Source organism: Cololabis saira, chromosome 23 (assembly GCF_033807715.1).
Source record: "Cololabis saira isolate AMF1-May2022 chromosome 23, fColSai1.1, whole genome shotgun sequence".
NCBI classification, from domain to species: Eukaryota; Metazoa; Chordata; class Actinopteri; order Beloniformes; family Belonidae; genus Cololabis; species Cololabis saira.
The window spans coordinates 834276-860186 of record NC_084609.1 but is presented as its reverse complement, the minus strand read 5'-3'; the positions used below and the strand labels follow the sequence as shown (position 1 = coordinate 860186).

Below are 25911 nucleotides of genomic sequence, written 5' to 3'. Positions count from 1 at the left end.
CCCCCCGGTGGCAGCAGCTGGTATAACATGTAGACGTGGATCAGTGGAGGACCGGGTCGTTGTTGGAGAACCACGTTCAACCCTCAGCTCACTGATTTCAGGACGTTCAAACAAACAGAAGTTTCTGTTTCTGAGAAAATAAATCAAAAACAAGAATGTTTTGTTCATTTTTTCTTTTTTATTATTTTATTGGAAACCAAATCTATCACTCTTCTACAAGAAATCCACCTTAAGGGTCGACTGAAGTGTAACAAAAGTAAATATTCTACAGAAACAGCTTTGCATGTTCACTTTTAAACATTCAGGGTTGTTTCCTGTAACTTTGACTTGTTGTCACATATTTCAGGAAACAAAGACACGTCAGGGTCAGAGGTGTTACTGTGAAGATGGTTTTAGTGGTTAAGTCTCCCAGAAACAGGAAGTTCCACCTTCACAAACAGGAAGTTCCACCTTCACAAACAGGAAGTTCCACCTTCACAAACAGGAAGTTCCACCTTCACGTACAGACCTGCAGCAGAGAGAAGCATCGTTTCATCCAGCAGAGACAGAATGGCACCACGACTGCAGCTCTTCATCACTTTACTGCTTCACTTTGAAGGTAAAGATCAACTCTGACTCATGTTTTATGGTTTAAGTTGATTTAAAAAGACTGTAAAAACCACTCGGAAGTTGTCGTGTACCTAAATGTGTTTTATTTAAAAAAGAAAACTCACCTCTGTTACAATCAGACCACTTAAAGACCACGTTACATAACTCTGAATGTTCCACCAGAGATTATGTGTTGAAGTCTCTTCTCTGTGCTGACAAACCTAAATATGTAGGTTAAATATGTTTCTAGGGTCAGGTTGATGTGTGATGTGTAAACTTTTCTCAGTGTTTTTCTCTGCAGCAGGAATCAGTGATGGACCAATCGTTCTCCATCACAGAGCTGGAGATGACGTCGTTTTACCGTCTGACCTTGGCTCATCACATTACCATGTTCTCATGGTCACTGGTTTTATTACAAAGATGTAAATGCAAACGGACAAGTCAAGGTTGATAATGGAACTACAGTGAAGACGTCACCTGGAGCTGACAGGATGAGTTTGAGCAGTAACTGCTCTCTGATCATCAACAACATCACTGCTGAAGATGTTTCAGTTTCTCTGACAGGATACTCTGGAGACTAAACTGGACACAGAGACACTGAGGAACCAGAATCAGGCCAGTAGAGTCTAAATCCAGCATAGAGAGGTCCAGAGAAGCTGGTGTTGAAGGTGTGGAGGTGGATCAGTCTGTCAGAGACAACTTCATAGAAGGACAGAGTTCCAGCAGGAACGTCCACGTAAACTGCTGCTATGCCAGAGTCTGGAGATGGAGATGAGGAGGTGATGGATGTTTCTCTGTTATTGTGAAGGACACGGTACTGATGACCTGGAGAACAGTCCAGCCTCCAGGAATGATCGTTTCCTCCAAACATACAGTCAGCAGAGCCTCCTTCCCTGCTGATTCTTCTGTGACTCACTGATACAGAAACCTCTCCGCTCCACTGGACCTCCCAGTAACAGCGACCCGTCAGAACTTCTCTACACAGCAGCTGACGATGAAGATGACCAAACCTGTCTGGATGATCAGGATATGACTGATTCTTCCCCACAGACGTCATCTTCCTGTTCTTGTCAGACAGTTTGATGAAGTTGTTAACTGTGTTTGTGTCGACGGTGAGTTGACAGGAATCTGATGGAGAAAACAAACAAGCAGCTGCAGTTATTATTGATCAGTTATTGATCACTGATGGACTCATGAACGAGTGAAGATGGTTGAATAAAAACACACTTACACTTCCTCAGACCTGGTGTCAGAAATCGTTGTCCAGCAGGCTCCACCCTGGAAGGAGGAGGAGGGGGGGGTCAGACCAGAACACAGTTGATTCCGTATTTCACAATTGTCACAGACACGTCTGTCACACTCGCACACACATGAACAACGAACTAACAATAATGAACAAAATAAAGGACAGGATACATTAAAGACAGCAACATGTGTTGGTTCTCTGTTATTTATTGATGTCGTAATATACAGGTGAAGGTTGGAATATTTGAATATATTGCAAAACTTCATTAGTTTCAGTAAATTCAACTAAAGGTGAAACAAGTCAAGTCAGATTTATTTATATAGCACAATTCATGCACAAAGCAACTCAAAGTGCTTTACATAAAACGTTCGATATGCTTCTTGAATTACAATCAACATCATACAGAACACAATAAAAACATTAACAGTAAGATTAAAAAATAAAGTTAAAAATTACAATAGAAATAAGAAATTAAAGCTGCAAGCAGCGATGAACGGGCCCTCGCACTCACGGCCACCGCCCCCCATAAGCATATCAGAAACGACACCACCCACGACTTCCTATGTGAAACCATTCAAAAGTTGTAGCAGAAAAAAGGGACAACCAATCAGAAGAAGGGGCGGGGCTAATTCAAGCCAATGAAGGTCAAGGACTCCATACAGAATCTGATGACACCACCCACGACTCTCTATGTCAAACCATTCAAAAGTTATAGCAGGAAATAGGGACAGCCAATCAAAAGAAGGGGCGGGGCTAATTTTCACCAATTATGGTCAAGGACTCAATACCGAGTCCGATGACACCACCCACGACTCTTTATGTCAAACCATTCAAAAGTTATGGCAGAAAAAAGTATTCTAGGGGGCGCTGTTGAGCCGTTAGGCCCCGCCCATTAATGCGAACCATGAAATAAAATTTGGTGACTTTTGGAGAACTATCAAATATGGACCAATCAGATGAAGGGCGGCGCGCTTTTTGGCATCTGGTGTCGCCACGGTAACACTTTTGAAAGAGAAAAGTAATGCCCGTAGTCGCAACATGGAAACGCACATTTTCATGTATAACACACCTGGGTGCACGTTACGGTTTGGGCGGTATTAATTGCCGAAGGAATGGCATAAATTGCGCCAAAATTACACAATTAATTCAAAATGGCCGACTTCCTGTTGGGTTTGGGCCATGGCGCCAAGAGACTTTTCTTTAAGTTGCGCCATGATACAGGTGTGTACCGATTTTCGTGCATGTACGTCAAACCGTATTGTGGGGCTTGAGGCACAAAGTTTTCTGGGGGGCGCTGTTGAGCCATTTTGCCACGCCCATTAATGCAAACCATGAAATATCAAATTTATCACCAGGCCTGTCTTGCATGCCAAATTTGGTGCCTTTCGGGGAACTATCAAATATGGACCAATCAGATGAAGGGGGGCGCACTTTTTGGCGTCTAGCGTCGCCACGGTAACACTTTTGAAAGAGAAAAGTAATGCGTGTAGTCGCAGGATGGAGACGCATATTTTGATGTATAACACACCTGGGTGCACGTTACTGTTCGGGCCTTATTAATTCTCAAATGAATGGCATATTGCTCCAAAATTACGTGATTAATTCAGAATGTTCAAAATGGCCGACTTCCTGTTCGGTTTCGGCCATGGCACCAAGAGACTTTTCTTTTAGTTGCGACATGATACAGGTGTGTACTGATTTTCGTTCATGTACGTCAAAGCGTATTATGGGGCTTGAGGCACAAAGTTTTTTCTGTCTGAACCAATCAGATGAAGGGTGGGCGCGCTTTTTGGCGTCTAGCGTTGCCACGGTAACGCTTTTGAAAGAGAAAAGTAATGCGTGGTGTCGCAGGATGGAGACACACATTTTGATGTATAACATACTTGGGGGCACGTTACGGCTCGGGCCGTATTAACTGCCGAAGGAATGGCATGAATTTCGCCAAAATGACACGATTAATTCAAAATGGCCGACATCCTGTTCGGTTTCGGGCATGACTCCAAGAGACTTTTCTTTACGTTGTGCCATGATACAAGTGTGCACCGATTTTCGTGCATGTATGTCAAACCGTATCGTGGGGCTTGAGGCACAAAGTTTTCTAGGGGGTGCTGTTGAGCCATTTTGCCACGCCCATGAATGCAAACCATTAAATATAACATTTTTCGCCAGGTCTGGTTTGCGTGCAAAATTTGGTGACTTTTTGGGCATGTTTAGGGGGGCAAAAAGGCCCTCCTTTTGTCAGAAGAAAAAAAAAGAAAGAAAGAAAGAAAAAAAAAGAAAAAATTCCTACAGATACAATAGGGCCTTCGCACTGAAGGTGCTCGGGCCCAACAGTCGATAAAATGTGCTGCAGTTTAGCAGCAGTTAAAGGCAGAAGTAAACATAAGGGTCTTTAGCTTAGTTTTAAAAATAAGCAAAGTTGGGGCAGATCTAAGGTCTTCCGGGAGCTTATTCCAGCTATATGTGGCATAATAGCAGAAAGCGGCTTGGCCATATTTGTTTTGGTCCTAGCAACAGTTAGCAGACCAGTCCCTGGTGACCTAAGAGGTCTAGGGGGTTCATAGTGTAGAAGCCGTTCAGAGATGAACTTTGGGCCTGACCCGTTGAGAGATTTATACACTAGTAGCAGTATTTTGATGGGGGCGGCGAGGGCTGGCAAGACTGGTGTTAGCCTGAGCAACCAGCTTGTTCATGTCAGCTGTAAATGGCATTAGAGGAAGGTTGGGGGATGAGAGCAGGGAGAAGGAAGATGAAAGGGGGGTGGAGAGATGGAGGTTGGGCTGGAAACCTCTGGAGCTGGTGGGGTGGGGATCTCTGTTGCAGGGGCATCACTGCTGTGGGGATGGGTGGGGATCTCTGTGGCGGAGGCATCAGGCTGTCGAACTGGGCTGGAAGCCTCTAGAGCTATATTATAATATATTATTTCCCATTACATTCAAAATGAGATATTTCAAGCCTTTATTTGTTATAATTTTGGTGATTATGGCTCACAGTTTATGAAAACCCTAAATAAAAAATCTCAAAAAATTAGAATGTTTTATGAAATCAATAAATTATTTGATCATCAAAATTGTAACAAATAAAGGCTTAGAATATCCTGCTTTGCATATAATGAGACTATGTAATGTATTAGTTTCACCTTTTAAGTTGAATTATTGAAATATATTAACTTTTACACCATATTCTAATTTTCCGACCTTCACCTGTAGCTATATTTATATTTACTATAGGAGCATAGGCTAGTGCTATATGGTTGGCTGTCTGTACAGTCATGCAAGTGCAATGCTATTAAGGCTCTTTAAACTTTAAAGCAAAGCATTTTGTTTTTTCAAATAGAATAAATACATTTCTATGCATTTTAGAAGTTTTGGGGATGTCTCTTTTTATGGCGCCTGCAGTGCTGAACTCGGGGCGTTTGAGTTTCAGTTCTGTCCCTCCTGTTTCCATCTGCCCCGATTGTCTGCACCTGTGTCTCGTTAACCCTGCGTATATCTGGTCTTGTCTTTCCCCTGCTCCTCGCTGGTGCGGACTGTTTGCTCCCTCCATGTTCTCCTCGTCTGGTTTTTTGGATTCCTGTTTTTGTTCTGCCTTTTTGATCCTGCTCCACAGCGTTTTTGGTTTGTCCTTACAAATAAACCTGAGTTTTCTGGAACTCCTGCCTCCTGCTCTCCTGCGTTTGGGTCCTCAACAAACCACTCCGTGACAGAACGGACCAGCCAAGATGGACCCAGCGGGAGAGCTCATCACCCTCTTTCAGTTCGTCTGCCGGGAGGCGGAGAAGAACATGCTACGGGTCACGGAAGAGGGGTCCCCATTCCGGGGAATGCGCCTGGCTTTCCCAAGCCCGAGCCTTCAGCTTCAACGGAGACGACGTCGGCGCCAACCCCGGTCTGTTCCTGCTCCTGTGATGGTCCCGGACCCCCCTCAGCCAGCACCGAGGACCCGGGTTCCCCCGAAGCCGGTCCCTTGGCTTCCCCCTGACCCGCCTGCTACGTCCCGAGGGCGAACCCCCAAACTGTCTTGCCGGTCGGCCCGGCCCCGAAGACGGCCCCCACAACTTTGACCATGTGTTGGCCTGGTGTCCTACCTGAGAGTGGCCTACCTGAGAGTGTCCTACCTGAGGGTGTCCTACCTGAGGGTGTCCTACCTGAGGGTGTCCTACCTGAGAGTGTCCTACCTGAGAGTGTCCTACCTGAGAGTGTCCTACCTGAGTGTGTCCTACCTGAGTGTGTCCTACCTGAGAGTGTCCTACCTGAGTGTCCTACCTGAGAGTGTTCTACCTGAGAGTGTCCAGTCTCCAGCGAGGATTCTCCAGTCTAGACAGAAGCTTCCCTGCTGACTCCCCTGGATGGTTGTAGCTCAGGTCCAGCTCTCTCAGGTGGGAGGGGTTGGAGTTCAGAGCTGAGACCAGAGAAGAACTTCCTTCCTCTGAGATCAGACAGCCTGACAGCCTGCAGACACACAACACAGGTCTGCTGCATGTTCTCTGCTCAAGTTTCCTGCTGCAGACACGTTTAGCAGCATGTTCACTGGAACTGGAGAAGACTTGAATGAACCCTGACCTGAGAGACTCCAGTTTACAGTGTGGACTCTCCAGTCCAGGACACAGCTGCTCCAGTCCAGAATCCCACAGGTCATTGTTGCTCAGGTCCAGTTCTGTCAGACTAGAGGACTGAGAGCTGAGAACTGAGGACAGAAGTGGACAGATGTTCCCTAAGAGGTGACAGTCATTCAACCTGCAGAGGAGATTAAAGAGAGATCATGAGATCATTAAGGAAAGTTTGTGTATAACATGTCATGTACAAGACAACTCAAAGGGCTTAAAATAAAAACATAAAAAATGAATTGAAAATGTAAGAACTTAAATGCAGTAATTAAAGACAGACAAGTCAATAAAAAGGTTTTCAACTTGACTTAAGGCTATAGAGAGTTTCAGCATCCCTGCACCAGACAAAACATCAGAAACACTCTACAGAAGATTATCATTTTTTTTATTTGTCGAGACAAACATCAGCAGGTCAGTTTCTGTTGCCTCCATGGAGAAGTAACTTAAAACAGAAGACAATGAATCACAGAGCGATGGTGGTGTGGAGGGAAATACCAGACCTTTGGACTTTAGATAATACGATAAGCTTTAAAAAGAAGCTCAAGTTATATGTATGTAACTTTTGTTTACTCAGGAGAATAAAATGGACTGTTAAGAATTGAGCTATTAATCTGTTTATTGTGTTGACACTGTTTCCTTTTCCTCTATTTCTTTTGTGTTTGTGTGTGTAGTTTTGCCAACCTGATCTCACAAAAATCCGTGAAATGCCCACGACCTCTCACCACTATTTTCCTTGGCACCAACACGGAAATGGTATAATTCTGTGTGAGCACCACAGATATTGTACCTATGCGAAGTCAATGGGCTCCGTTGTTGTGATATATACACGGATTATTACATTATTATTATGTATATATTATTCTTTGTTATAGTGGCTAAGTTATGAGTTTTTGATGCGCAAGTTACTGTTTGTTACTGTCAGTTTGTAAAAGCATTTTTTTAATGCTGTTTTAACAGTGTTTTAATGGTGTTTTTATGATTTTTAACAGTATTTTGATTGCGAGTATTAAACCGTGTTTTTTAATATTTAACGTAAATTCGAGTATTTAACCATGTTGTTTGCTGTCGCCATGACGATGGAGGTGGCGTAAGTGATGTGAAATTATTATTTTTAGCAAAAACCACAAGCGTTTCCTACTTCTAACCAATCATAAGTGATGCATTAACCTAACCAGACCTTAACCAGAGCGTGAGAATGCCATTGTGCTGATTTTAATGTTATTTTTTGTACTTTGTGCAGGTGTCCTAGTGTCTGTTGTCTTTGAGTTGTGAGCATTTTGTTTATGTAGCTTATCAGCAGCACAAGCCTGCGCTATCGTGACGGGGATTGAGGAACTCAGCTAGCAGCAGCTAGCGGAAGATGCAGCAAGATGCCTCCCTTTTCCTTTTCCATGGATGATTATCACAAACTGCTCCAGAAGATAGCAGTACTGGAAACAAAAATTCACAGGCACGAAGTGAATGGGGAGATAAATAGACAATATGGGAATTAATCTACTCTGGCGACTTCCCAAAACAGTGAAAGGGAGCAAGCTAACAGAAAGCTAACTATCACCACCAGGAGCTGGGAAGAAATGGCAATAAATCAACAAATCCTCCCTGGAACTCTCTTGGTGCGAAGCCAAAGCATTACAAATCGCCTCCCTCAAATCTGAGAAGACGGTCATCAGGCAGAACCCGGCACCTGGTGACCTTGGACGACATTGACTGGCCTGCACTACCATCGCACAGAAATGACTCTTCAACCCCAGTACCCGGTAAGAGAAGGAAGGCTACAACGAAAGCTAAGAGCAAATCGCCCCAAGACACAGGGATTCTACTGGAGAACAGATTTACTCTCTCAAACTCCTGACTCCCAGAGAGAAGGCTAATCTTCTGGCTCCAGAGACAGGTATGGGGCTAAATCCCTTGCTAAAGGGCTACAGGCAGAGCTAATGACTGGGCCTCGTACGCTGATAGTGGGCGACGGGGCTGTGAATGAGATAAAATCATTCTGCAGCAAAAACACAAAAGTACTCTGTTTTACCAACGACATGGTGTCTGATATCACAAAGAAGATTCGGAGCATTGCTGCGGAGCATCCGAGCTGTCGTCATACACACAGGAGCCCTTGATGTTGTGAAGCAACAATCGGAGATATTAAAGCAAGACTTCACTGATCTGATGAGCACAGTTGCATGCTTAAATACTGAGGTGTTTTTTAGTGGACCTGTACCAATGGTTTGGCAAGGACATGAGAGATTCAGCAGGCTGGTGATGCTAAACAGATGGCTCAAAGATGCATGTGCTGCTCAATCAATTAATTTAATTGACAATTTCAACATATTTTGGGGTCGCAGACATTTCTTTAAGGCAGGTGGCTCGCGTCTGAACAAGGCTGGTGGACAGTTGCTAAGCAGCAACATTTTTTATCATCTACGTCACAAACAAGCCGCCCCCGCCAAGAAGAAGAACAAGAGGCAGGATGTTCCAAAACAACTGATAAGTCGCTGTGTTGAGAACGCTGAGATAAGGACTGAACAAGGAGAACAAAGTCAGAGAGAAACTGCAGGGTCATCATCATCCTTATCCTCACTCCAACAGGGGGAGTCTTACCAAGCCCCAACAGGAGACACCCAACTCTCAACCCCCCCCAGAGCCCACCCAGCTTTCTCTCTTCAGGCAGTCAGGACTCCTCATTTCTGGAATTTACTGACAGGATGAAAAACTTGAATATTGGATTACAACTAACAACATGCCAAAATCCTTTGTTTGACCCCCAACCCCTCCCAAACCACCACGTCGGACAAAGCGGCTAACCAAAAGTCACTGCCCCCCCCACCTCCTCTGAACTACCGTATCAGTGATGTCTGATATGGGCCGGGTCCAGGCTGTGATGTCAATATTAACATTGTTCTGTCCCAGGAAAAGTCTTGGCCCCATGGAGTTAAATCAGCTTTCTCTATCCCTGTGATGATAGGTAACAGAAAACGTATCAAACTGGTGAGAAATGAAAAAAGTTCAATTAAATCGGCTAATCTGTTGAGTATAGCATGTCATCCTCGAAACTCACTCCTTTTAAATATCAGGTCTCTGGTTGGGAAATCTTTCTCAATCAATGATTTTATTAACAAGCGGAACCTTGATTTTATGTTTTTAACTGAAACTTGGTTAAGTCAGGATAATAGTGCAGCAGTTCTTATTCAGTCAACACCCCAGCATTTTAGTTTCTTTAGTGAAGCAAGAACACATAGGAGAGGAGGCGGAGTTGCCACTCTGTTCAAGGTCAGCTTCCAATGCAAGAAAATGTCTTATGGTCAATTTGATTCCTTTGAATATGTTGCCATTCAGTTAAAATCCCCCTGTCGAGCAATCTTATTGACCATCTACTGACCCCCCAAATATGATGCAAGGTTTTTTGATGAGTTTGCCAAACTACTGTCAATTATGTGCATGGATTTTGATTGTGTTGTTTTAGTGGGTGATTTTAACATTCATGTTGATAATCCCAAAGATGGATGTGCTAAGGAACTTTTAAATATTCTGGATAATTTGGGTCTTTCCCAGCATGTCAAAGATTCAACGCATAACCAAGGACATGTTTTAGATTTAATTATTTCCAAGGGTCTTAATATCTCAGAGGTTGTGGTGAACGATGTTGCTCTGTCTGATCACTACTGTGTATTGTTTAAAATGACCACTGTTGCCAATCCTATGAAAGGTGAAGCAGAGGTAATCAGAAAGCGTTATATAAATGATAACACCTGTGCATTATTCACCCAGGGTTTTACACCATCACCAACCCTTTCCTTAGTTCTAGTTGATGACCTTGTTAACAGTTTCAGTTCCAATGTTATGACTGTTATTGATTCTATCGCCCCAATTAAGACCAAAGTTCTGTCCGGGAGGAGAAAGTCACCCTGGAGAAACGCCACACTGGTTAAAGAACAGAGAAGGATATGTAGACAAGCAGAACGCAAGTGGCGCAAAAACAAACTTCAGGTATATTACAACATTTATAAAGAGAGTCTTCGCAACTATAACCAGAAACTGAAGAATGCAAGGCAATCGTATTTTTCAGAGATTATCGATAAAAACAGTAATAATGCTCGCACACCGTTTTCTGTGGTAGAAAGACTGACAAACCCCGCAGCCTCAATCCCCTTTGAACTGCTGTCTGAAAAGGCCTGCAATGACTTTGCTGACTTTTTTAAACAAAATATTACAGATTAGACAAGCAATGTGCAGCTCCAGCTCAGGAATGATAACACTCAGGCCTTTCTGTCTAGTAAAGCTGGGACAGTTCTGCCCCTTAGATTACAAAACCCTAACGGAAACGGTTTCAAAATTAAAGCCCACAACATGCTGTCTTGATATTCTGCCTTCAAACTTTTTTAAAACAGTTTTTAACTGCATAGCTCCGGATGTATTGCAGATAATAAATATTTCTCTTCAAACGGACCAGTTTCCCGAGGCCTTAAAAACTGCAGTAATAATTCTAAAGAAATCAAATCTGGATGCTACAACACTTAGTAACTATAGGCCAATATCAAATCTGCCTTTTTTGGGGAAAATCATTGAAAACGTCGTTTTCCAACAAATCCATGCTTTTATAATGCAAAACAACCTCTTTAATGCATTTCAGTCTGGATTTCGGCCTCAACACAGCACTGAGACTGTACTCATCAAAGTCTTAAATAGGGCTGCCCCGATACCGATACTGGTATTGGTATTGGGGCCGATACTGCCCTCATATACTTGTACTCGCAAAAATTCTCCGATACCACACACCGATATTTTATTGTTGTTAATTATATAAACTATTTAATTATACAAACTGGACAAACCTTACTCACAGGGAACTTTATTAAACACTCCACATAACTCACAGTACAACATAAACAATCCCATTGTTACATTCCGGTTATCCGCGTTAGCCGATTAGCCGCGTTAGCCGATTAGCCGCGTTAGCCGCATTAGCCGGTTAACCGCGTTAGCCGCGTTAGCCGCATTAGCCGCGTCGACAGCCCGCAGTCTGTCTTGCTTCTCGTCCCTTATTATGAAATATGTCCACCCTGCTGACGTCCTGCTTACATTAATTGTCACTATCTTGCCTGAAACGGCGCTGCCAGTCTCACTCATGGGTATCACTCTCTATAACCGGACTGTAACAATGGGATTGTTTCTTCTTCTTCTTCTCTGTTTTATTGGCGGATCGCAACCAACTTTAAGGTGCATACCGCCACCTACTGTACAAGAGTGTGTAAAATCATTTTTAAATTCTATTTGATTGTTTGTGTTGTTTCACACGGACGGCTTCAGGTGAAGCACCGCACATGCGCAGTTGATGTTCCTGCGATGAGACAGCGCAGAGGAAAGCCCGGCCGGCTGAGTTTTGTTTAAAATTGAATTTGTCTTTCAAATAAAACCTGTCTTCCAATACATTGCATTTTTCATTGCATTTTTAGTCTAGTTATTTTTGTGGTAGAAGTATCGGATCGGTACTCCGGCGAGTACACAAATGAAAATACTCTTACTCGTACTCGGTGTGAAAAAATGGTATCGGGACATCCCTAGTCTTAAATGATATTCATCTGAATAATGATGCAGACAAATCCTCTGTTCTGGTATTATTGGATCTGAGTGCTGCATTCGACACAGTTGATCATAACATTCTTCTCAGCAGACTGGAAAAGTGGGTGGGACTTACCGGCACTGTGCTTCAATGGTTTAAATCTTACTTGCAAGATAGGGCATTTTTTTGTATAATTCTAAACCATGAGTCTGAGAGAACTATGATCACATGTGGGGTTCCTCAAGGGTCCATTCTCGGACCGCTTCTATTCAACATCTATACGCTACCGGTAGCTCAGATTATGGAACATCACAACATTTCCTACCATACTTATGCCGATGACACACAGCTTTATATTTCAGTGTCACCACATGACTACAGTCCCCTACTATCATTGTGCAACTGTATTCACCAAATCAATGAGTGGATGTTCCAGAATTTTCTCCAGCTAAATGCAGAAAAGACAGAGGTGATCATTTTTGGCCCTAAAACTGAAAGGGAAAAGATCAGCGCTCACCTTGGCTCCATGTCATTGACAGCTACAAATCAAGCCAGAAATCTGAGTGTAATTATTGACTCAGACCTGAACTTCAACAGCCATCTAAAGTTTATCACTAAATCTGCCTATTACCACCTAAAAAACATTTCTAGAATTAAGGGGATTCTGTCTAAACAAGACATAGAAAAACGTATTCATGCAATCATTTTCAGCAGGTTGGATTATTGCAATGGCATCTTTACAGGCCTGAACAAGAAATCTATCAGGCAGCTGCAGCTGATCCAGAACGCTGCTGCCAGAGTCTTACAAACACCAGGAAACTGGACCACATTACACCAGGAAACTGGACCATATTACACCGGTCATGAAATCACTACACTGGCTTCCAGTGAGTCAAAGGATAGCGATTAAAATCTTCCTGCTGGTCTACAAAGCACTGAATGGTCTTGGACCAAAATACATGCTGGATCTGTTAGTTCCTATGAAGCTCCCAGACCCCTGAGGTTCATCTGCATCTGTTAGTTCCTATGAAGCTCCCAGACCCCTGAGGTTCATCTGGATCTGTTAGTTCCTATGAAGCTCCCAGACCCCTGAGGTTAATCTGGATCTGGTTTGTTGTGTGTCCCAAGAACCAGAACCAAGCAGGTTTCCTAGTGTCTGTTGTACCTGAGTTGTGAACATGTATGTTTATGTATTTAATTAATGTCACGGTTTGGTTCTTTAGCCCCTGTTTTATTTTGAAACCTGTGTCTTTGTGTTTCAGTTCTGTCTTGACTTCCCTTGTTCCCGTCTACCCTGATTGTCGTCACCTGTGTCTTGTCAACCCTTCTGTATATCTGGTCTTTCCGTTGCTCCCTGCTGGTCTGGACTGTTACATCTCTCCATGTTTCTGGTCAGGTTTGTCACGTTTATATTCTGGTACTTGGATCCTGCTCAGCAGCACTTTTTGTTGATAAATCACTATTTTTGCAATTCCTGTCTCCTGGTCTCCTGCATCTGGGTCCTATCCACCCCACTTCGGGACAATTAATGATAATGTTGTAATTAAGCTGATGATTCTGATGAGACCCCAGAGAAACTGCTGTGAAAGGTCAGCAGCTAACGGGGATCTAATAAAACAACCAAACAAACAGTTGTAACGGTCCACAGTTGAACACTTGGTGAATCCTGACCTGAGAGACTCCAGCTGACAGTGTGGACTCTCCAGTCCAGGACACAGCTGCTTCAGTCCAGAATCCTGCAGGTCGTTGTTGCTCAGGTCCAGCTCTCTCAGGTGGGAAGGGTTGGAGGTCAGAGCTGAGACCAGAGAAGAACTTCCTTCCTCTGAGATCAGACAGCCTGACAGCCTGCAGACACACAACACAGGTCTGCTGCATGTCCTCTGCTCAGGTGTCCTGCTGCAGACACGTTCAGCGTTTGGAGAAGACTTGAATGAATCCTGACCTGAGAGACTCCAGGTGACAGTGTGGACTCTCCAGTCCAGGACACAGCTTCTTCAGTCCAGAATCCTGCAGGTGGTTGTAGCTCAGGTCCAGTTCTGTCAGACTGGAGGACTGAGAGCTGAGAACTGAGGACAGAAGTGGACAGATGTTCCCTGAGAGGTTACAGCCACTCAGTCTGCAGAGGAGATTAAAGAGAGATCACGAGGTCATTTAAAAGTTGATAATGTCATTTAACAAAGAAATAAATTATATATCAATGAATGCTGATTATTTCAACTAATAAGTATTGATCATTTTGATAGCTCTGTTTCTCTTCTCTACATGTAAAGTTTCCTGAGATGAATCATTGAGAAGAACTGGTCCCACATGAACCTGAACTTAGTTGAACAGTGAATTTACAGTTTTTCACAATTGTTTAAACACATTTCCTGATAGACCACCTCACTTTCTCAAAACTCTAAACACAAATTACAAAACTCACACACAAAATGCAAAATCCTACACTTCTCTTGCAAAAGCACACTCTACCCTCAAAACAGTGTTAACTCTTCACTAAATGGTATTTCCTTCTCAAATGCCAAACACATACATCATTTGAGTAGACATTTCGAAGCACCCACTGAACACTGATGTGCAGAATGGAAGACACTATAGTATGAATGGAAAACACTATATGAATGAATGAATGCCTCAGCAGAATCATGCATTTGTATGTTCAGTCTTACACCTTCCGCTGTTGGATGTAATATATCACCATATAGTATTCATATGTATAGGCTACTCAAATAGAAAACACACAATTCTATACTGTAACAACAAATACGTAATATTTTACAGTATGAGTAGGAATGCTAGAAGAAGTGCAGTGTTGTAGGGGCCAAGGGTGGCAGGGTGATGGAGGACGCCGTGGTGATTGAGTCCAGTTTGCCAGTTTGAGCAACATTTATTTATTTTTCTTATTTATTTACTTTGTTTCTTTCTTTCTATCATATACATATATATATATATATATATATATATATATATATATATATATATATATATATATTTTTTTTTTTTTTTTTTTTTTTTTTTTTTTCTTCTCATGTAGTTATTTTGTTTTGTTTTTCAAATCTTGCACTATAGTGGTTACATTGTGTTACTGTAAAAGGGTAGACAAAATAAGCTTTGGCTTCAGTCTACACCTTTTGGTCCTTGTTTGATATACATGCAAAAAAACAACTTTGTATTGACTACTGACTTCTATAACTTGACCAAATAAACATATCAAATCAAATCAATCAAATTGATGGCAGCACACATTGTTATGTTCCCTCCACGTTGGCCAGGGACCTCTGTGATGGCACGCTGGCCAATGATATTCCTCCCTCGGCACCGTCTTTTCACAAGGTTGAACCCCGCTTCATCAATGAATATTACAGTTTTTCACAATTGTTTAAACACATTTATTGGAACATCAGACACAATGTGCACAACCTGAAACTCATGTTTCAGGTGGCTGAACCAATCCTGCTGAACTCCAAGCACATTTACTGCTCTAGACTCAAATTCCCATTCCATACCACACATTTCTCACAACACTACACACAATTCCCAATATCCTGCACACTCTTCCTGAATTCCCTCTCTTGCTGTTCACACAGAACACACAGTCAATCACAATTCTAAACTCCAAATGCTGTTGTGCAATTTGCAATCAGCAATTTGCCATTGAATTCATATTCATTGATGAAGCGAGGTTCAACCTTGTAAAAAGAAGGCGCCGAAGGAGGAATATCATCGGCCAGCGTGCCATCACAGAGGTCCCTGGCCAACGTGGAGGGAACATAACAATTTGTACTCCATCACCATGCCTCCATCACCACCATTGGCCCCTACAACACTGCACTTCTTCTAGCATTCCTGGACCAGCTCTACAATATCATTGTCCAGCCAGACCAGATGGAGGACACAGAGGTGGTCAGGTTTGTTGTTATCTGGGACAATGTCAGTTTCCATCGGGCTGCTCTGGTCCGTGAGTGGTTCAGGGTCCATCCAGAAGTTTATGTCCTATATCTCCCTCCATACTCTCCCTTCCTCAACCCAATTGAGGAGTTTTTCTCTGCCTGGAGATGGAAGGTATACGAAAGAAATCCTCAGACACGGATCCCACTGCTGCAGGCCATGGAGGACGTGGATGAGGTCCTGTGGCCAGCCAGGGATGAAAGGTGGGATGCAGCCTAATACTTTTGTTCTGTTTCTATTTTCTGTCAAGTTTTCATCCACAGCTTGCTGTGATGTCAGTGGACTGAACATTTTGAGTCCAAATACTGTAAAATATTATTTGTTGTTACAGTAAAGAATTGTGTTGTTTTCTATTTGAGTAGCCTATACATAAGAATACTATATGGTGATATATTACATCCAACAGCTGAAGGTGTAACACTGATGATTGACTGATGATTTTACTGAGGCATTCATATAGTGTTTTCCATTCATAGTATAGTGTCTTCCATTCTGCACATCAGTGTTCAGTGGGTGCTTAGAAATGTCCACTCAAATGATGTATGTGTTTGGCATTTGAGAAGGAAATACCATTTAGTGAAGAGTTAACACTGTTTTGAGGGTAGAGTGTGCTTTTGCAAGAGAAGTGTAGGATTTTGCATTTTGTGTGTGAGTTTTGTAATTTTTGTTTAGAGTTTTGAGAAAGTGAGGTAGTGTATCAGGAAATGTGTTTAAACAATTGTGAAAAACTGTAATTCAATTGCAAATTTCTGATTTCGTATTGCACAACAGCTTTTGGAGTTTAGAAATGTGATTGACTGTGTGTTCTGTGTGAACAGCAAGAGAGGGAATTTAGGAAGAGTGTGCAGGATATTGGGAATTGTGTGTAGTGTTGTGTGAAATGTGTGGTATGGAATGGGAATTTGAGTCTAGAGCAGTAAATGTGCTTGGAGTTCAGCAGGATTGGTTCAGCCACATGAAACATGAGTTTCAGGTTGTGCACATTGTGTCTGATGTTCCAATAAATGCATTTGATCAATTGTGAAAAACTGTAACTGGTTTCCTCCAAGAACACAACATGTGATTGTAATTAAAACAGATGTGTCCGTGTTCGTCCTTACACAACTTTCTTGGAGGCTTTGACCACCGGCAGCAGCCTCTGTAGAACCTGCTCTGAAGCTGAGAACTTTTTCAGGTCAAACTCCTCCAGATCTCCTGATGACAGTAAGATGAAGACCAGAGCTGACCACTGAGCAGGAGACAGTTCATCTGTGGAGAGACGTCCAGACCTCAGGAACTCTTGGACCTCCTTCACCAGAGACCGATCGTTCAGTTCATTCAGACAGTGGAACAGGTTGATGCTTCTCTCTGCAGACAGTTCCTCACTGATCTTCTTCTTGATGTATTTAACTGTCTCCTGATTGTTCTGTGAACTTCTTTGTTTTGGTTTCAACAGACCTTGTAGGAGAGTCTGATTGGTGTCCACTGAAAGACCCAGGAGGAAGCGCAGGAACAAGTCCAGGTGTCCGTTTGGACTCTGTAAGCTCTTGTCCACAGCTGTCTGATGGAGCTTAGTCACAGCTATTTTTTCAAACCACCTGAAGATGTTCTTTTGTTTCTCCAGCAGGTTGACTCCAGACTTAATGAAGGTCCGATGGACATGAAGAGCAGCCAGAAACTCCTGGACACTCAGATGGATGAAGCAGAAGACCTGGTCCTGGTACAGATTGCTCTCCTCTCTAAAGATCTGGGTAAACACTCCTGAGTAAACTGAAGCCTCTCTGATATCGATGCCACACTCTCTCAGGTCTTTCTTATAGAAGATCAGGTTTCCTTTCTGCAGCTGCTCAAAAGCCAGTTTTCCCAGAGACTTGATCATCTTTCTGCTCTCTAGACTCCAGTGTGGATCCGTCGCAGCTCCTCCATCATACTTGACCTTATTCAGTTTGACCTGGACCACCAGGAAGTGGGTGTACATCTCAGTCAGGGTCTTGGGTAGCTCCCCTCCCTCTCTGGTTTCCAGGACGTTCTCCAAGACGTTCTCCAGGACCGTAGCAGTGATCCAGCAGAAGACTGGGATGTGGCACATGATGTGGAGGCTCCGTGATGTCTTGATGTGGGAGATGATCCTGCTGTTCTGCTCCTCTTCTCTGAACCTCTTTCTGAAGTATTCCTCCTTCTGTGGATCAGTAAACCCTCTGACTTCTGTCACCATGTCAACATAGTCAAACTCAGGAGGGATCTGATTGGCTGCTGCGGGTCGTGTGGTGATCCAGAGACGAGCAGAAGGAAGCAGTTTCCCCCTGATGAGGTTTGTCAGCAGCACATCCACTGAGGTGGACCTTCTGGGGTCACTGACGATTGTAGAGTTGTGGAAGTCCAGAGGAAGTCGACACTCATCCAGACCGTCAAAGATGAACACGACCTGCAACTCTTCAAAGCTGCAGATTGTCCTGGTTTCAGAGAAGAACAGATGCACTAGTTCCACCAAGCTGAACTTCTCCTCTCTCAGCACATTCAGCTCTCTGAAGGTGAATGGAAGCAGGAACTGGATTTCCTGGTTGGTTCTGCCTTCAGCCCAGTCCAGACTGAACTTCTGTGTTAGGACTGTTTTCCCAATGCCGGCCACTCCCTTCGTCATCACCATTCTGATTGATCCCCCTCTTCCAGGTGGGGGTTTAAAGATGTCTTCCTGTCTGATGGTTGTTTCTGCTCTCTCTGGTTTCCTGGAAACTGCTTCAATATATCTGATTTCATGTTCTTCATTGACCTCTCCGGTCCCTCCCTCTGTAATGTAGAGCTCCGTGTAGATCTTATCCAGAAGGATTTTCTTTCCTGCTTTAATGATCCCCTCAGACACACACTGGTACTTCTTCTGCAGCTTAGACTTCAACTTTTTACAAACTTCAACTACCATACCTTAATGAAGGAACGTAAAGACAGAGATTTAGTGTTTTATGAAGTTCACTCAGCAACTTAATTCTAAAAACAATCAAGATTTGGGACTCATCAGCAACGGGGACCAGACGGACTACAGGAGTGAGGTTAATCATCATGTGGACCAGACGGAATACTGGAGTGAGGTTAGCCCCCCTGTGGACCAGACTACAGGAGTGAGGTTAGCCCCCATGTGGACCAGACTACAGGAGTGAGGTTAGCCACCATGTGGACCAGACTATAGGAGTGAGGTTAGCCACTATGTGGACCAGACTACAGGAGTGAGGGTAGCCACCATGTGGACCAGACTATAGGAGTGAGGTTAGCCACTATGTGGACCAGACTACAGGAGTGAGGTTAGCCACCATGTGGACCAGACTACAGGAGTGAGGTTAGCCACTATGTGGACCAGACTACAGGAGTGAGGTTAGCCACCATGTGGACCAGACGGACTACAGGAGTGAGGTTAGCCACCATGTGGACCAGACTACAGGAATTAGGTTAGCCACTATGTGGACCAGACGGACTACAGGAGTGAGGCTAGCCACCATGTGGACCAGACTACAGGAGTGAGGTTAGCCACTATGTGGACCAGACGGACTACAGGAGTGAGGCTAGCCACCATGTGGAACAGACGGACTACAGGAGTGAGGTTAGCCACCATGTGGACCAGACTACAGGAGTGAGGTTAGCCACCATGTGGACCAGACTATAGGAGTGAGGTTAGCCACTATGTGGACCAGACTACAGGAGTGAGGTTAGCCACCATGTGGACCAGACTACAGGAGTGAGGTTAGCCACCATGTGGACCAGACGGACTACAGGAGTGAGGTTAGCCGCCATGTGGACCAGACTATAGGAGTGAGGTTAGCCACTATGTGGACCAGACTACAGGAGTGAGGTTAGCCACCATGTGGACCAGACTACAGGAGTGAGGTTAGCCACTATGTGGACCAGACTACAGGAGTGAGGTTAGCCACCATGTGGACCAGACGGACTACAGGAGTGAGGTTAGCCACCATGTGGACCAGACTACAGGAATTAGGTTAGCCACTATGTGGACCAGACGGACTACAGGAGTGAGGCTAGCCACCATGTGGACCAGACTACATGAGTGAGGTTAGCCACTATGTGGACCAGACGGACTACAGGAATGAGGCTAGCCACCATGTGGAACAGACGGACTACAGGAGTGAGGTTAGCCACCATGTGGAACAGATGGACTACAGGAGTGAGGTTAGCCACCATGTGGACCAGACTACAGGAGTGATTTTAGTCACTATGTGGACCAGACAGACCACAGGAGTGAGGTTAGCCACCATGTGGAACAGACGGACTACAGGAGTGAGGTTAGCCACCATGTGGAACAGATGGACTACAGGAGTGAGGTTAGCCACCATGTAGTGCATACACAACAATCTCTCCGAATGTGGACAAAAGAGATTGTTGTGGACTTCAGCAGAGCTCACTCCCAGCATGCTCTTGTTTCTATCAATGGAGCAGCACCAAGTTCCTGGGTGTGCACGTCACCTCTCCTGGGACACCTACACGGCATCACTGGCCAAGAAGGCTCAAGAGCGCCTCTACTCCTCCTTAAACTGAGGAAAGCCAGAGCCCCATCAGGAGCAGCCTCTACAGAGGCTCCATCGAGAGCATCCTGACAGGAGGGAAACACACCCATTTCACAGGAGACTTTTTGTGAAGTGAATCAATGCGACTGATGGGGACCATTTACCTGTTGCACCAGCTGGAGAGACTGGATCTTCCTGGACAACAGTTTTTTCTGTTGGAGGTCAATGAAACATATTATCAGTTATTGTTTAAACAGGACACAATCTTCATAGTAAGATGGTTTTTGTGTTTTTCTTTCTCCACAACAGACTCTGTAGACTCACTTTTCATCTTCTTTAAAATCGTCTCGGCCACCTCTCTGGTCTTTGAGGAGAACCTCTGCATCATGAGATCTACTGTCTTCAATCTGTTCGCATTCTCCAGATAACTCACTGGGATCGGGTTGAAACCATCCTGTGATTCATCTGCATTCACCAGGCACCACTGGAATTCCTCCAAGCCCCTGGAGTCCAAACTCTCCAAAGTGTCCTTCAACCACCATTTTACCTCCTTTAAAGAAATAAATCATCATAAATTAAGTCTTAAAATCTGAATTCTTGACAGAGAATCAGATGGACTGGAACAAACTCAGGAACATCCAGAACTCTGAAAATGGGTTACAGATGAGTGTTTCCCAACTCTGACCCTCAAGGGTCGCTGCCCTGCATGTTTCCCTGCCAACAGGGCCACGTTTGGACCTGCAGGTCTTGTTGGCAGGAGGGGACTCCAGCCAACCCAGTAAAACCAAAGATGGACCATGGACCATTGACCCCGTTACGTCCAGTCTGGTAGTAATGGGCTTCCGATCTTCTACATCAGTGGTAGGCAACCCTGGTCCTCGAGTGCCACTGTCCTGCATGTCTTACATGCTAACCTGCTTCAGCAGACCGTGATAAAAGTACCTGTGTCATAAACAGAATTGTGCAGCCCTGGATGCAAAGCTGATGACGATGATTAATTAGAATCAGGTGTGTTAAAGCAGGGTAGCATCTAAGACATGCAGGACAGTGGCACTCGAGGACCAGGGTTGCCTACCCCTGGTCTACATCGATGTCATATCACAACACAACAGCTCTTGTGCCAACTGACACGCATGATGAAGACGCTCCTGAAAATGACTGACATAATCAAGCACATTGTGCTCAGTGTGAGATGTTTCCATCCACCATTTTCCCTTGAGAAGCTGAAGAGGACGACCCACCGCACGACCAAAGACTAAAGCTGCAGGACTAAATCCAAGAGATCCCTGTGCCCTCTGCTGTTTTTTTTAATGCTTTTGATGTTGTTTTTAAATGTATTCTGCTATTATTTTAACATGTTGTGTACGGCGACCTTGAGTGCCTAGAAAGGCGCCTTAGAAATAAAATGTATTATTATTATTATTATTAAAGAGCAAAAGTGGAACACCCTCATCCCTCTCAAGACAGACCTGGACAACATAGACTTTAAAGTCTGATGAAATTGTTCCCCAAAGACTCGGAGTGACAAGGACAATCCTCAGGACAACCCTCAGGACAATCCTCAGGACAACTCTCAGGACAATCATCAGGACATGTGGACAACCCTCAGGACATGTGGACAACCCTCAGGACAACCCTCATGACAATCCTCAGGAAAATCCTCAGGACAATCCTCAGGACATGTGGACAATCCTCAGGACAATCTCAGGACATGTGGACAACCCTCAGGACATGTGGACAATCCCCAGGACAATCTCAGGACATGTGGACAACCCTCAGGACATGTGGACAATCATCAGGACATGTGGACAATCTCAGGACATGTGGACAACCCTCAGGACATGTGGACAATCATCAGGACATGTGGACAACCCTCAGGACATGTGGACAATCCTCAGGGCATGTGGACAATCCTCAGGACAATCCTCAGGACATGTGGACAACCCTCAGGACATGTGGACAATCCTCAGGACAACTCTCAGGACAAAGGGACTAAAGACCTGGGCAACTCTGGACAACTTTGGACCGACACTACATGTAACAGAGAGCAAACACAATAGGGGGCGGAACATACATTTTTACACACCAATTTCGACGTGTGTCTCCGTTCAGCAGTTGGGGATTGTGTAACTTTTAGAGGAAACATATTTTTATACGTTAGAATCACGTTTATAAAACCAAGTTCATAGGCGTGCAACACCGTTCTTTTCAAGTTAGCAGTGCAACGGCAGAGACCAGCACTAATTTAGTGCAGTAGTCATGCGCTCAAAGGCACCAAAATAAGAGTCAACGTCTGACTGAAACGAAGGAACTAACGTGGTAACGTGATATATTTGTTGTCTGTAACATCATTTGCTCTGAAAGAGAGATATCTTTGCTTCCATCAGCTGAAGAAGCTGAAGAACAAGGAACTCTTGAGTTGCTCATTCAGGAACAAAGGAGGTTGTGATTTAAGACTGGAAGCAGTTTGACTTACAGTATAGTTGTCACTCCTGGAGGTCATCACTTCCCTGGAGTCATCCTGGTCCTGAGAAGTCTCATCGTCATGTGTTTGAAGTTGACTGCTGCAGAAATGGAGAGAAAAGAGGATTGGTCTGCAGATGCTGGACTGTGATTGGTTGACAGGTCCAAGTAACAGCTTCTGAAGTCTTGTTGTGAAGCGATAACACTCTATGTACAGACGGCTGCTTCAGTCATCCACTCAAACGCATCAGTCAAGGTTTGTGTTATTCACCTTGATCTCTGCATCACAGACGATCTCTGCTGCACCTTAATTGCTTTATTCACGTTCTGTCTCTTCCTCTATTGTTTGTGTTCTGAACAAATTAGTGATGCACCGAAATGAAAATTTGTGGCCGAAACCGAAAATAATAATAAACACTTGGCCGAATGCCGAACAATACCGAACATGGTTGTATTGGCAGTTTTTCATTTATTTTGCCAATTTTTTCACCATTGCATTAATCAAATAAATTTGATATAAGCATGCTTTTAAAAGAAGAAAATCTTTTACAAAATTACAAAGTAGAAAACATTTGTTGAACATAAAAAACTGAAATTTTTTTAATTTCCCAGCATTTCTTAAATATTCCAGCAGACATTATACCAGCAAAGAACAATAACTTAAAATAAATAAATTAGCAAAATACATTTTTTGGCCATATTTGAGCTTACGTTAGGCTTAACTGACTGAACATTGTAACATAGGCCTTAAAACAATAAAAATGCATTAAAGCGCTCAGGGTTTTTTATCATTTCAAATGATAAATCAAACTTGTAGCTGAAAGACTTTGCAGATGTGCCCCCTCTAGATATTTGAGCAGAACATTCATTGCAAACAGCCATTCTTGTATTATTCTTTGCCACTCTAAAATACTTCCACACTGCTGACATGTTTGCACCGCACCACTTCACTCCACGCTCTTCCACGTTTGATTTCGTCATCTAAACGCACCTGTAATAGATTGATTTATGTTGTTTTGGTTCCACCTGCTGGTGAATGTTGGTAAAATTCTTATGTGGTTAGTTTTTGGTTGGTCAACGCTTTATGTGGTGCGCAACAGTTACGGAGCGGCCAGTCTATTTCCTTATATTACAACGCCGTTATTAATTGTTCGTTTTTTTTCCCACTTATTCCACCGAACACCGAAAGTGTTTTTTTGCCATTTTCGGCCGAACAATTTCGGTTACCGAACAATCGGTGCATCACTAGAACAAATCATTCCAAACTTCTGAAGTGGATTATTTTTGAATAATTAGCTCTGTTCTGAGCCTTAGCTGAGGATACGGAGTTTGCTAATGCTACAGCAAGACCACAACAGCCAACATTAGCTCAGGTTCTGCAACAGTGACAGACAATGGCAAGAGAGGAGAGATGACCCACAGTGTTGGGACTGAGTGGGCTGTCGGCGCGGCTCTAGCCGGGGGGCTGACCGGGCCGTGGAGGAAAGCCCAGCCGGCTGAGTTCTTATTTTTATTAAATTTATCTGTTGCAAATAAAACCTCCTTCCACTTCATTGCATTTTTCATTTCATTTTTAGCCTAGTTATTTTTGTGGTAGAAGTTTCGTATTGGTACTCGGTATCGGCAAGCACACAAGTGAAAATACTCGTACTCGTACTCGGTGTGATAAAATGGTATCGGGGCTTCCCTACTCTCTGGTCTTGGTCTGGGTTTAGGCTTGTCTCACCTCTGAGCTCCTTGTCCTCTTTTCTGTTCCAGAGGAACTGTCTCGTCCTCACACTGATCCATGCTGCTGCCTTCACACACTTCCTGCCTTCATCTGCAGAGGAAACAACATCAACTCACCTTTATGATACAAGCGGGACAAATGTGGTGTAAAGCCTGGATTATGGTTTTGCGCAAAACAACCCCCAAAAAAAATCACACACACACGAAGAAAAGAGCGCTGAAAGTTCACGACTGCTTCACGAACCGGAAACGGAAATGTGTTTCTACCAAGCGACCAATCACAGCCTCTCGGTCTGCGTTGCCTCTTTTTGCACGTCAGGCTCACAGCAAGTGAACAGCTTCACAATAGATGGGAGTGTAAAATAAACCAACCTGAGTAGGGGTGGGCAAAAATATCGATATGGCAATATATCGCGATACTTTTCCAGCTGATTCAATATCGATATTCAAAATTTTAATATCGATTTTTTTTTTTAATTTTTTTTTTATCCCCGATCTTTTTCCCATTCTATCCCCCAGGTCTCCTACCTAAGTGACAGTCCTGGGCATTGCCACTCTCTACCAACCCTGGGAGTTCCTGCACTGAGCTCAGATTTTATTTCACGTTTTATTTCATTTTATAATTTATTTTTTATATAACACAATTGCCTGTCCTTAAAAAATGAAAAATAATGGACAGAGGTTTATTTATTTATGGATTTATATCTATACTGACTGATCACTGTGCCTGTCCTTGGTTTTAGTTCCATCTTTCTTGTGTTTATTATCATTTGCCACATAATTAAAGCAACCTCATACTAAATTTAATGTTAATTTCATATGATGTAAATAATATGAAAAACATATACAAATATGTTGTAACTTTAGTGTGACGTATAGTTATAATAAAACATTGTTTTGTCTCAGTTTTGTCTCAGTTTGTCCCATGAATTGTCACTATAATCTGATGAACGTGCAACTCTGATTTTAAGATCCATCACTATCATCTGATGTACATTTATACAACTTGGATTTTAAGATGTGTAATGCATTTTTACATTTTTCGGTGAACTATGTAGAATAGAATAATCGGGATATCGCATAATCGGGATATTGCAATGTGTATCGTATCGTGGATCAAGTATCGTGATGCGTATCGTATCGTGAGGTCCTTCCCAATACCCACCCCTAAACCTGAGTTTCCTGAAGGAAACACTTCATCTGAGCCTTGAACGCAGACGGACACTATCTAGATCTGTTTCCACATAAGCTCCTCCCTTCACTTTCTCCTGTTTTTACCTCCTAATTTATTCCT

The 25911-nt window shown here is 43.5% G+C and overlaps 1 protein-coding gene across 2 annotated transcripts; it reads right to left on the bottom strand.

The window, feature by feature from the left end:
• Positions 1-158: 158 nt before the first annotated feature.
• LOC133424434 (NACHT, LRR and PYD domains-containing protein 12-like) lies at positions 159-25911 on the bottom strand. Of its 2 annotated transcripts, none has more exons than XM_061715044.1 (12): positions 25791-25911; positions 24616-24708; positions 22903-22990; positions 20751-20976; positions 20591-20638; positions 17040-18837; positions 13937-14110; positions 13666-13839; positions 6397-6570; positions 6115-6285; positions 1820-1866; positions 159-1716 (listed from the first exon to the last, which is right to left on the bottom strand). In XM_061715044.1, exons 2-12 carry the CDS (start codon positions 24675-24677, stop codon positions 1166-1168), a joined length of 3513 nt encoding a protein of 1170 aa, XP_061571028.1. In that variant the 5' UTR covers positions 24678-24708; positions 25791-25911; the 3' UTR covers positions 159-1165. The 2 variants fall into 2 exon arrangements, 1 of the variants encoding a protein (XP_061571028.1); XR_009770880.1 differs by having other exon boundaries at positions 1633-1716; positions 6100-6285.

Bases quoted from the DNA above. Each gene is read 5' to 3' on its own strand.
- LOC133424434 (XM_061715044.1), bottom strand. From the start codon at position 24,677: ATGGATCAGTGTGAGGACGAGACAGTTCCTCTGGAACAGAAAAGAGGA. The intron at 6,571-13,665 runs GTCAGGATTCAC...TCTCCTCTGCAG, and splicing joins TGTCAGCTGGAGTCTCTCAG to GTTGAATGACTGTCACCTCT. The intron at 1,717-1,819 runs GTAAGTGTGTTT...TTTCTCCATCAG, and splicing joins GACACCAGGTCTGAGGAAGT to ATTCCTGTCAACTCACCGTC.